The sequence below is a fragment of the Sitophilus oryzae genome, unplaced genomic scaffold, assembly GCF_002938485.1.
Source record: "Sitophilus oryzae breed Bouriz unplaced genomic scaffold, Soryzae_2.0 scaffold_1500_pilon_pilon, whole genome shotgun sequence".
Classification (NCBI taxonomy): Eukaryota; Metazoa; Arthropoda; class Insecta; order Coleoptera; family Curculionidae; genus Sitophilus; species Sitophilus oryzae.
Window position 1 is genome coordinate 848726 of NW_022146171.1, and position 13361 is coordinate 862086.

Here is a 13361-nt window from a genome sequence, read left to right on the forward strand (position 1 = left end):
GCTGTAAAATGCCCTACTTAAAAGTTCTTTTTTCAGTAGCCTCCGGAAGGTTTTTATGGAATTAACCAATCTTAAAGCAACCGGCAGATGATTAAAGTCCTTTCAGCCCTCATATATTATAGATCTTTTGACCAAGGTGCTATTTGGAAGTGGCAAGGGCAGATTCAGGGTTTCGCGGGTAACAATATTGGGTATAGGACCCTGTAGTCTGTTACGATTTTTAAAAATAAGGGATGATGTTTCCAGAATAAAAAGAGATGGTAGAGTATGAATTTTTTGAGCTTTGAAGTGTTGTCTACAGGATTCGTTATGTGATACATTTACAATAAATCGTACGGCCTTTTTTTTGTAAAATAAAAAGAATGTTTAGTAGACCCTGATTAGCCACAACCCAGAATGGTATTTCATACCGGAGATGAGACTCAAACAAACTAAAATAGACCGTCCTTGCCACTTGTGAACGCAGTTCTTCCTTAATTGCCCTAACAGCAAAGCATCCAGAAGACAACTTGCCACTTAGCCAGAATATGGTCTTCAAATCGCAGATTTCCATCAATAATAATTCCTAGGAATCTAGTCGCAGGAATTCCTGTATTGCATATTTTCCAGCGATAAAAATAGTTCTATTAGTCAGAGATGTTGTGAGAATGGGTAATATGTCTGGCAGAGGAAAAATTGGATAAAAATTATTAAAACCATTGCCCTTATTTTCGCAGTCCTAAAAATGTGTCAGGTGAAGATAGTTTTATATTATAATTACAGCTGCAAAATATAGTCTGGCATCACGAAAGCCTTACCAGACTCGTCCAAAGGCTCTTCAGGGGTGCGCTAAATTCGGCATGTTCAATTAATAATTATACAATGCCGCTCATGCTCTCTTCATTTAACTACCTGATTTGTGAGTCTTTCGTAATTGTAAATGACAGTCTGGCTGTGCATATTCCATAGAATAAATGATAAATAATAGGTACTACAATTTCATAAAATTGTAATATTATTTACCATGAGACAAATTTCCAAATCCGGGAAAACTAGAGCAAAAATTTTCTAACTTTTGCAATTTTGAAGAGGCCGCCAGACTACATCTGCTAATTTCGCAAATCAGCCAGACATGCTTTTGATTATAGTTTATGATAGTATGAAATGATACGTTAAATTTCAAGCAGAGAAAAATAAGGGTTGCGGATGTCAAAAGTTTGTTTTTTTACATCTTTTCGTTCTTAAGATTTTTTAAAAACGTATACAGGGTGTTTCGAAAAATCAAATGTTGGGAAAGGAATTAATATTGAAGGGAAACTCGAACTGTAAGGGGGTGAAACCACCCTTCAAATATTAGAATATTTTTTATTTAAAAACCGGTGAGTTTTTCGGAAAAACTCGTATATTTTATTTTGTTGTTTTACATATTTTAAGGTTTTTTAAAAATTTATACAGGGTATTTCATAAAATATGACCATCGAGTAATCACGATTCTGCTTAAACTGCTTGACGTTTAAAGCTGATTTTTGGTAAACGGATTGATTGTGGGGTGTAGAAGTTCGATAAGGAGAGGTTTCTCGAATCTCAAATTCCAAAAGGGCGAAACACCCTCCAAATATGACAATATTTGTAATTTAAGAGAAAGAGAGAGAGAGATAGAGAGGTATTGATTTATAGACCGCGTCAACAGCCAGGGTTTTTTAGCGCTCAATAATAAGTTTTATTTAATATGAGGTTATTTTAAATTATTTTAAGTTAGAAATTAAAGTTTTTTCGTTATATTGATGCTGTCTAAGAATTCCATAACTTTATTAATCGTCGAAATGTTAAAAGGCGCGAAAATATTCTCATAGGTACCACAGCATTAAAGAATCTAGACCTATGGGAGGCAACAGGTAAGCATTCAAAAAGGATGTGTCTCATTGACATTAAGTTATTGCATAAGGTGCATTTTGGAGGGGGTTCATTTCTAATAATATATGATTTGGTAAGATATGAGTGTCCTGTGAGGGTTCTAACAACTTTACAGACAGATACGCGTTCAAGAGAATATATATTTTGATACAGATGAAGAAGTGGCATATGTGACCTAAGTTTATTAGTTTCCTCGAGGATGTCCCATTCATTTTGAAGTATACTGAAGAACACTTTTTTGTGGAAATTTCTGAAATCGACAACGGATGGAGTTCCTTCAATATTCTGTAAGAGCGTTGCCTCGTTAGCCAGTTTGTCTGCTCGGTCGTTACCAGCAATGTCAGAGTGTCCAGGAATCCACATAAAGTTAACATTGTAGTTTCTTTCAGTAAGTTTATATACTAGATCTCGAATGCTGCAGGTTAGAGAGTTTTTGGAGTTTAAAGAAGCAATACTGTTGAGGGAACTACGTGAATCAGATAGTATTAATGCTTCAATCGGTGGTATGCTCCGAATTTGGATAAAAGCCTGATAAATAGCGGTGAGTTCGGCTGTTAAAATGCCAGAGAAATTAGGTAATCTAATTTTTTTATTAGCAACCGGGCTGTAAAAAGCACAGCCAACACCTTGATCAGATTTCGAGCCATCTGTGTAAAAACAAATATAGTCACGATATTTTTCGTCTAAAATTTGTATTAGACTAGTTTTGCAAATATATCTGGATGTTTCAGATTTTTTTTAATTTACAAAGTTCCATATTGACTGAAATAGGATCCTTCCATGGAGGGGGCTGTGTGTCGGAAAAAGTGGATACAGGGATATTAGGAATGTTTTTTTAGGAGGAAAATAGGTGGTATCTTATATTAATGGGGCGTTGGTTATTTTGGATAAACGGTATACATTTCACTGTCTTGTAAGTCGAAGAACTTGCCATAGTCAATCAAAAAAGGCTTTGACTTAATGAATATTCCATAATTAAGAATATGGAGAATTCTCCTGTGATACAAGGAAGAATATCCAGATAAGGCACAAAGATATTTGTTATTTAAAAAACGGTTAGTCTTTCGGGAAAACGCTTGGACACGCATAATTTATTTTGTTTTTTACATATTTTGAAATTTTTTATAAAATCATACAGGGTGTTCCAAAAAAAGTTGGGTAATTGATTAACCACGATTCTGCTTAAATTGCTTGACGTAAAAAGCTTATTTTTGGCAAACGGATTTTTCGAAAGTCAAATTCCAACGAGATGAAACTACCTCTCAAATATTACCAAGTTATATTAATAATATCGCCATATTGTTTTTTCTCATGCTGACATCAATGTGAGAAAAATTTATCCAGTTTATATATTAATGGAAATTCTTGCTTTGCTTTATCATCACCATTACAAATGATTAATTCGACGCTAACGAAGTCTGTAGTCGCGGGTACGCGATAGTCTGTTATAAATGCAAAGCACGGCTTGGTCATAAAACTTTTTGGTCGTTTTAAGTCCAGTTGGATTATTTTAGTTTTGGTACTACAAAGTACCAGTCAATTTTCAATTAATTTTTTTTTCGTTTGTGTTATTGTTTTAACAAAAGATATTTTTTTTAGGTCAGAATGAAACCAAATTAATTGAACGAGACGTACAATTACAGATCGAAGAGCTCTTGAGTGATTTAAGATCAAAGTCCCTAGTACTACCAAGACAATTTTCACTGCAGGAATGGAGGGGCGAAGCTGCTAGAAAAATTGCCGGGTTTGAAGAACAAATAAAGAGGGCATACGATCGACATCCCTTGGTTGTTTCACATACGGATGGAAAAGTATGGACAATATGGAATGCAATTGTATATTGTTCAACGTTGTACACAACAATAGGTTAGGTATTTTATTTAAAGTATTGAATAAAAAGACTAAGGAAGGAGCATGTCTAGGGTTACCAGATGTCCGGATTAATCCGGACATGTCCGGATTTTAACTGCTTCTGGTTGAGTCCGGGTGGATCTTTCATAAGCGTCCGAATTTTAATGTCCATTAAGAATGTCGCAATAACGCAAAATAATATACAGGGTGGGCCAATGGAAACTTTCCACCCCAATTTTTCTCGTTTAAAATTAAAATTTAGAAAAACGCTCGGACACGTCGATTTAATTTTCGAGGGGGAAAAGAAAATATCATAAAATCACTTTCACACCTATAACCCCCAAGGCGAGGGCGGCACCACCCCTAAATTCTTAAATGGAAAGAGGGGCCGAGTGTTTTTGTGAAAGGTCTTTCAATTCCCTTTCTAATGATATAAGATATCATGTACTTTCTTTCAGTAGTTTTAGAGATTTAGTGATTTAAAGTAGATTTTAATTTATCAGCTAAGTGGTGAAAAAATCGGTTTTTATTTTTTTTCTCTCTCTGTATGTATTTTTTTGGCAAACTATGTATACTAAAAATTTTAACTAATCAATCTGCATCGATCCACGCCCAAAAATCTTTCAATTCGGAATAAGTGAAAAATGCTCAATTTTGACCGGGAAAATTTTTAGAAATTTTAAAAAATAAAAAGAAAATTTAAGCTTTTTTATTTTTTATTTAAAAGCTTAATTTTTAGTATACAGAGTTTGCCAAAAATATACATACAGAGAGAGAAAAAAATTCCGCTTTTTTCACCACTTAGCTGATAAATTAAAATCTACTTTAAATCAATAAATGTCTAAAACTACTGAACGAAAGTACATGATATCTATATCACTAGAAAGGGAATTGAAATACCTTTTACATAAGGTATCACTCGGCCCCCCTTTCCATTTAAGAATTTAGGGGTGGTGCCGCCCCCGCCTTGGGGGTTATAGGTGTAAAAGTGATTTCATGATATTTTCTTTTCCCCCTCGAAAACTAAATCGAAGTGTCCGGGCGTTTTTCCAAACTTTAATTTTTAACGAGAAAAACTGGCGTGGAAAGTTTCCATTGACCCACCCTGTATAATAGTTTTAATAAATTTAGTTACTTAAAAAATCGTCGATAAATTCAGCAGTGTAAGTTCATTGTTTTATTTCGTAAGTTTTAAGTTTTGAAAGTTATAAATGTATTTTGTTTTTCAAACGTCACAAAAGTATTAATTTTTGCGAAATGATTGACAACATAAAAAAGTTTATTTAACGCCTAGGAATAAAAGTAAAACACTTTTACGCCTAAGCACAAAAGTACGGTAATATACAAAGGTAATATATTGTTAACTGACATAAAGTGTCAAATTCAACGAGCGTAACCATAGTTTCTCGATATATAATTACTTCAGCTTGATTTTCATGTATCCGTTATCCGACGATACGATATTAATTTTATTGGTTGATTTTAAAGGCTTCGATTGGTTAACCGTTTCTCACCAATCGAAGCCTTTAAATTCAACGGATGCATGAAAATCAAGCTTTATACGTTCATACAATGGTCCGACGGTGCTCTGATTGGTCACAGCGTTTTCGCGCCACTTTTCATACGTAAATATTTTACTTCAGCCCGTCAACGGACCCGTTCATACGATAACGGACGTTTTGACACTTTTTTCAAATTTTTTGACTTTCAGTCAAAGTCTTTAAATTCTATCAATAAGATTAATATCGTATCAAGTGGTATCAACGTATCGTCGGACAACGGATGCATGAAATTCAAGCTTTACAAGGGATTATTTTAAATCTTTTTATATTATTTGAAACGCTTGAAATTGTTTAAAAATTATTTGTAGCGTTTGAAAAAAAAATAGCATGTTCTATTCGGAGTCAAAATGATTTTTGTGCTTCGCCTGTATGTCAAACGTAGGTACAGCCTGGCCACAAAAAGTATCATTTTTACTCCTAATAAAACAATATCCTATTTTTGCTCTTATATCGCTAAAAAAATTTTGACGTCCGGATTTTGTCCGGATTTTAGGGAAAGCTTGCCCGGTGTGGACAAGTTTTCATGTGGCAACCCTAAGCATATCAAAAAACTAAGGTTAAATTCTTGTTAAGTTCTGATACAATTTCCTTCTAGATTTACTACCTCTAAACAAAACCGATTGTAGGACCAATAAAAAATATAAAATAAGCTCAGTAAAGACAAATACAGAAAATTTCAAATCAAATTCAAATGTTTCCATTCAGACGTCAAACTGTCAAGGATGGGGACCTATCATGTCGATTTCGTCTACCATGCTTGAATACCATGGATAAGCATTATACTCCTTTCTTAATATTTTTATTCAAAGATTTTAATCGTTAATTCGAAGTTTAATATCACGTTTTTTGACTATTAAAATAATTTTAAGTCCATTTATTTTCTTTGTTTTTTTACAGAAAGAAATATAAAACTTGAGAGCTGTCAATTCTCTTAAAAAAACCAATAATGCACCTGGCGAATGTTACCATTCGTTCGCATTTGTATACCGGGTGGTGCATCGTCGTTGGAAACAGGAAATCCCATGCAAATTTCGAACTATTGGCAGATATTGGCTCCGCTGTTGGTGGCAATACCAAACGAATGCCAACGTACCTTAAGTTGTCTACCTATGATTTTATCATTGCCAAATGTAATTTGTTGTGCTGTCTAAAAACTTGTTGGAATTAGGCAAAAGCCTACGGTATAGAAAATACAATTTGGCATTCACAAAATCATAGGTTGACAACTTAAAGGTGGGTATTCACTTGCAACAAAACACTCTGAACGAACCAAACGCGCTGTAACAAGTTTGTGTAGTCACTACGTTGCGCCGAACCGAACCGAACGCGCCAAGCATTTTCCGAAGCTTGTCGGTAAACGGGATTTGCTCAAAAGAATTTGTTCGTTGGCTGGTATTCAGTGGATACGGCAGTTTTGAACGTTCGTTGTGTTTGGGGTGTTTTTAAACTGTACCTAGCTATAGAGTGGAACAGAGAAAAGTGTTTAGAGTTAATTGATGAGTTTGAAAGGCGACCTATTTTATTAAATTAATAATTAATTATTAAATTAATTAAATTCTTCTTATGCATATAATCTAGGAAACTAAGTAAGGCCATATTATATTGACGGCGCAAAAAGAGGCGTCTTGCCCACATTTTTCGTCCTTTTTTGTTACCCGCTAATGCCTCTATAATTAAAAAAGCACCAGCGGCTATGGTAATATCAGATGCATCTTTATCGACAAACACACTAACACTGATTCACACACTGATTACTGGTGGAAACGCAGCGAACACTGCAAACAGGCGAAACGTTCCGCGCAAAATGTTTTGTTGCAGGTCGTTCAGAGCGCTCCCGGAAAATGTTTTGTTGCAGATTGTTTGGAGTGCGCGGCGCGTTTGGTTTGTTCGGAGTGTTTTGTTGCAAGTGAATACGCACCTTAAGGTGTCGGCATTTGCCTGGTTTTGTATTGTTACTTGTTCAGTTTCAATTTAAAAATAGATGCAGTTTTTCTTGAATTAGTTAAAATGGTCTTGTTCAAATTTGACACGTGTATTCAGCATAAGCAAATCTTTAAAAAAACTATTTACCATTTTGCTGTAAAATCAACAAAGGAGCCAATATTTGGACAGATCAGAATTTGCATGCGATTTCCTATGTTTTCAAGGACGATGTACCACCCGTTATAGTCATTCACACCATTGCTACCCGTTCGCAACATGGGGTGACATATTTGACTGAATTTCTTTGTTTTGCTAACATTTCCTAATTGAAATGATTATGAACAATAGCAATAGCAACAATAGCAACATTTGCAGCCATTCGCTACTCGATTTTTCATTTGATCTATTTACTTTTACCGACAGAAGATGAAGCATTTCGTTCTCAACTCATTCGTTTAGCCTACATTCGTTAGAAATGCACTCTACACCTGAGACAGATTTCCTCTTGAAAGCGGACTTGGATATTTTAAATGTAAAAAGCTATCATTGAATCAATCAGACTGCTTCAAGGCAGGTTCCTGAAGCAGTCAGACTGCTTCAGTAAGACTGAAAGGCGGAAAACGGTGCTTGTGTCCACACGTTTCATTTTGCAGTTGAATACATTCGATTCTTAATACATGGCAACTGTAAAATATACACTACTCTGCAAAAAAGCAAAATTCTAGCGTTCTAGTACCATTACTGGTGATTCCTATGTAGAATGCAGAATGAGTGGGAGGGGGTGAAGGTTAATCATTGTGACCTAAAGATCTATTGTGTCCCCTTTCCTTGAGTTATAATTCATCGACGACAACCACGAAGATTTTCCTGCTGTAGAGGGGATAGGCCTTTTACGTCCTTCACAGTTGAGGAGCTTGTCTCCGGCTGAGGTACTCGAGCCACTCGAGGTGGTGGATCTGTCTCCATTTTCACCACCTCTTTGACTTCAAAAACTAAAGTTTTGTCATATAAAAGTACTATACAACCTTTTGTACTTAATAACACCACTATTGACGTCGTGGACTCTGTGAAATTCTTAGGACTTGTTGTAGACAACTCGTTAACATGGGACTTGCACATCGAAGCCTTATCAAAGAAACTAAGCTCTGCCTGTTTTGCGCTAAGATCAGTTTCTAAGGAACTTAACTTCTCAACCTCGAGAATAGCCTATTATGTCCTTTTGAGTCACATCTTCGTTATGCCCTTCCATTCTGGGCTGCGCAACAAAATTTGATCGTATTTTCAGACTTCAAAAGAGAGCAGTTCGATATTTATTGGGACTGAACAGGAGTTCAGTGCCAATAAATATCGAACAACCAGAATTTCTTTAAAAATTTCAAAATACTGACTCTTCCTTCTTTATTCATTTTTGAATCCGTTTGCTTAATCCGCAAGCATATATCTGCTATTCCGGAAAGGCCATCTTATAACTATCCACTTAGGAATGCGGAGCACGATCTTTATCTACCAACCCCGAGCTCAGAACTAGTTAAAGGTTCAATACTGTACAATGCCAAAAAAATGTACAATCATCTGCCTTTGAATATCAAGTCGCTTTCATTCTTTTCCGCATTTCGCAAAGCTCTAAAATCATACTTACTGGAGATTTTAAAATTTTGACCATCTCACACACTGATCAAAAGTCAAGTATTTAATATTTTATAACTCTAAAATTATATCTATTTACTGCGTACTGTTCTGCAATTGTCCATGTATATTCTTTTTGTTATTTTAATGTCTTAAATTTATTTGAATTGTATTATTTGTATTATGTATTTTTTGTTGTTTGTATTTTTTTGTGCTTTTGTTTGTTTTGTGAGTGCTTTGTCGATGAAGTCGTTTTGGCTTTTTGTACAATAAAGCGTTGTTTATTATTATATATTCGCCTCTCTTTAGACCTGATACCGGTGTTGTCCCGAATAAATAATAGAGGATATATCCCTCTTTTCCTATTGTCTCCTTGGATTTGAGGTCAATTCCTATTGTGGGGGCCTGACCATGAACCTCCTCCCTCCAGTTGATGACTCGCCAACTGGATGTCCTTACATTGGAGTTTGAGCCTGAAGGCTCAGCATAAAACTCAGGTGGTGTTTTCCCCTTGCTTCTCGACAGAAAGACCGTGATGGTCACCTTTTTTGAGATGTTTTCTCCCTTCACTGCAACTAATCCCATCAACTCGCGTTTGTTGGTTGGTGGTCAGCACAACCTCTGGGTAATCCTTTGGCAGCACCGCCATTTTCACTTGTCCAGCAATAGCGGCCAAGCTGGTGAACGTTCGAGCTGGTCATTTTCTGTGCCCAAAAAAATTGCGTAGTCTATATATTCTGTGCTCTTGGTGTTGGACGGCTTCCCATTCTGGCTTTTTCTCTCTTTGTCGGAGCAGAGGTGAGAGGTTCTCACTCCTTCTCTTGCTCTTTGGTGGAGATGAAGCAGGCTGTTTCTTGGATCCTTTACTCTCCCCTTTTTCAAGTAATGTTTTCGCTTTCGCTTCCTCTGAAGCAAGTCCTCCGTGGAGCAGTGAGAGGTGTCTTCGTACGCGGATTCTCATGTAGGTATAATGACTCCAAATATAGCTTGCGTTTTCTACCACCCACCATTTTCAGGGGAGCATTTTCCCCTCTTTATTTTTATGATATTTTTATCACTTTTCGATAATAATTATAGAAATTAATTTAATTTGAAGAGGTGATAATAATTAGGTATTTTAGCTGTAAACAATAATAACCAAAAAAAAAATGACCAAAGAATCGTGGACGACTTTTTTTCTGACTGGACGTAAAATGTATTTCTATTATAGTTTCTATATACTTTTATGTAGCAACATATTGCTTTATCTGTAGCTATACACTTATAACTTTATTACCTACTATAGAAAATGTATGAAAGCTAAAACATGTAAAACAGGGGTGAATACAGGAATTTATTTTAGGGGGCCCAAATAAAAAGTAATGTAGAATAGTCTTTTAGGGCGCCATTTTTAATCCAAAAGCCTAATATTCGACCAAATTTATAGATTTTAGGTGGGGCCGGGCCCCATGGGCCCCCCTCTCTGATGTAATGTAGTAAGTAAGCCCCATGGCCCCCCCACTGATGTAAAAAATAAACGAAAAAAAGGCGATGAATAAACGAAACGTTTATTGATTTTATTACAATTTGAATGGGACACACACACCCCTCCTACCCTAAAAAGAGACTACTTCTTACTACAAAAGTCAATGTTTTCAAAACATTTAATAATATCGCTGGTAGCTCAGAAATAACAATGTAGAGGCCAAAATAATCCTTTTCATCCCACCAAATTTTGAAAAAACTGTATAAATAGGTATGAAGTTTTCCACAAAAAAGGGGGTAATGGTGGTTATATTATTAATTTTACATACAGAATCCGTAAGAATGGTGTTAGGGTCGATTTTCATGCAGACCAGTGATATCATTTGTTGATCTTGTAAACATAAAATAACTACAAAATTACAACCAGTTGAGAATAAGTATAAGTTACGACATATTCAGACCTAACAAAAAGAAAATGTCGTAGATGAGACAGTGGAGATTACGCAGAAATAAATGGGGTGCTAGCGAAACTATATTAAAGGAATTAAGTTTTGATGCCAATTCAATTCCAATTTCCATTAATATATCAATGCCATTTCAATTAATATTTAGTGAAAAGTTGGAAAACAGAAGGAAAAAAAATACTTTTCCACACAGGTTGTATTTATTGTTCAGTCAAAATAAACAAAGGAAAGACTAGCTTTCCGTTTCACTGAAAGTATGAATACACTGTTCCATTACACTGCAAACGTGTTATCACTGAGTTCAGTCACACTGTTTCAGTGAGAACCCGCTTTCATAAAAAAAAGTTAAATGATAAGCGCTTTAACTTTGACTGTATAAAAATTCTGTGTATGTAATGTAATTTTTCCTATAAGAAATCTTTTTGGTTTATTGTACTTATGTGTATTCCCTTTTTAGGATATGGTCACCTCTATCCCACAACTTTTACCGGTAGAGTTTTAACAATTGTATATTCTACAATAGGCATTCCACTTTTCTTAATAGCCCTTACCGATTTTGGAAAGCTTTTTACCAGAGGTATTAAATATATATGGTCGCATGTCAGGCGACTGTATTACACCGGAAGTTGTCGCAAAGTACGAAAAACTAGTCAAGTTCAAGTAAGTACTTTTCATAAAGGTACATTTTTTTGATACTAATATAAATTAATAATTACAGGAAATTTTTAAAGGTGCGCAAGTAATGTACAATATTGCTGTATTTCGTCGACCATCAACTCAACAAGTTGATGAATCTGAAAATATAACCAATAAACAAGATAATCAATATCAAACGATTACAGAACCACCAACACCAGGAATTATATCGAACTTCGAAATAGATGACGAATTTAACTTACCAATTACTTTGGCACTTTGTATATTAGTAACTTACATGCTCTGCGGAACTGTTATATTTATGTCTTTGGAAGAATGGGACTTCTTCTCTTCATTTTATTTTATTTTTATATCCATGTCTACAGTTGGATTCGGAGATGTAGTACCAGATCATCCAATATTCATGATATTATCCATTGTATATTTATGTTTTGGCTTAGCCCTTATGACTATGTGTTTTAACGTTGTACAAGATAAATTAAGCGACACATTTACTCATGCATCAGCTAAATTAGGTGGTACGATGGGAATTGGAGATGAGGAAGAAAACGAAGACGTCACAGAACTATCATGCAGTAACTTTGCAGCAGAAACGGATGTTTTACACGAACAACTATCAGAACCAGAAGATAATACAGAAGGAAAGATTGTATCATAACATTTCGCAATTTTGTTAAATGTAATCATACATAAATTTTTCATACGCATTTAACTGAAATGATAATAACATTATTGTAATCGCCAAAAATTATTTTCAGATTAATTTTCCATGACTAATATGAAACAGTATTCTTAAGTTTTGTTATGTAAAAAATTACTAGAGAGTTGTAATAAATTTTGTGTAATAAAATAAAGACTAATTTTGAAATGCATAACAGCTAGTAACGTTTATCTACAATTTTCTTTAATGATTTATATTTGTATTGTAATTCTAAAAGGACTCATACATTGTAAACAAATTTCGCATTATAGCAATGCACAAAGTTGCGTTAGCCATTTTCATCAATAAAAATTACATTAACTAGATTAAATAAATTATGCAAATTTTAATAAATAAAATATCTATAGTATGATCGAAAAAAACGTTAAAAACTTTAAATTATTATTTGCAGAAAATTACTAAAAGTGCACAAGTAATGTACAATATTGCTGTATTTCGTCGACCATCAACTCAACAAGTTGATGAATCTGAAAATATAACCAATAAACAAGATAATCAATATCAAACGATTACAGAACCACCAACACCAGGAATTATATCGAACTTCGAAATAGATGACGAATTTAACTTACCAATTACTTTGGCACTTTGTATATTAGTAACTTACATGCTCGGCGGATCTGTTATATTTATGTCTTTGGAAGATTGGACTTCTTCTCTTCATCTTATTTTATTTTCATATCCATGTCTACAGTTGGATTCGGAGATGTAGTACCAGATCATCCAATATTCATAATATTATCCATTGTATATTTATGTTTTGGCTTAGCCCTTATGACTATGTATTTTAAGGTTGTACAAGATAAATTAAGCGATACATTTACTCATGCATCAGATAAGTTAGGTGGTACGATGGGAATTGAAGATGAGGAAGAAAATGAAGATGTCACAGAACTATCATGCAGTAGCTTTGCAGCAGAAACTGATGTTTTACACGAACAAGTATCAGAACCAGAAAACAATACAGAAGGAAATATTGTATCATAACATTTCGTAATGTTGTTAAATGTAATCATACATAATTTTTTCATATGCATTTAACTGAAATGATGATAACATTATTGTAATCGCCAAATATTATTTTCAGTTTAATTTTCCATGACTAATTCATATTAATAAGCAGTATTCGTAAGTTTTGTTAGGTAAAAAAATAACAAGAGAGTTGTAATAAATTTTGTGTAATAAAATAAAGACGAGTTT

At 34.4% G+C, this 13361-nt stretch overlaps 1 protein-coding gene across 1 annotated transcript in view; it reads left to right on the forward strand.

Annotated features, from left to right (window-relative positions):
• Nucleotides 1–13361, forward strand: part of LOC115878090 (TWiK family of potassium channels protein 18-like) — a 40312-nt gene extending 26951 nt beyond the window's left edge. Inside the window, exons 2-4 of the mRNA XM_030894448.1 lie at nucleotides 3493–3759; nucleotides 11241–11443; nucleotides 11502–13361. Of these exons, the coding sequence (XP_030750308.1) occupies nucleotides 3493–3759; nucleotides 11241–11443; nucleotides 11502–12098 (1067 nt within the window). The 3' untranslated portion in view covers nucleotides 12099–13361. The remainder of the gene's footprint in view (nucleotides 1–3492; nucleotides 3760–11240; nucleotides 11444–11501) is intronic.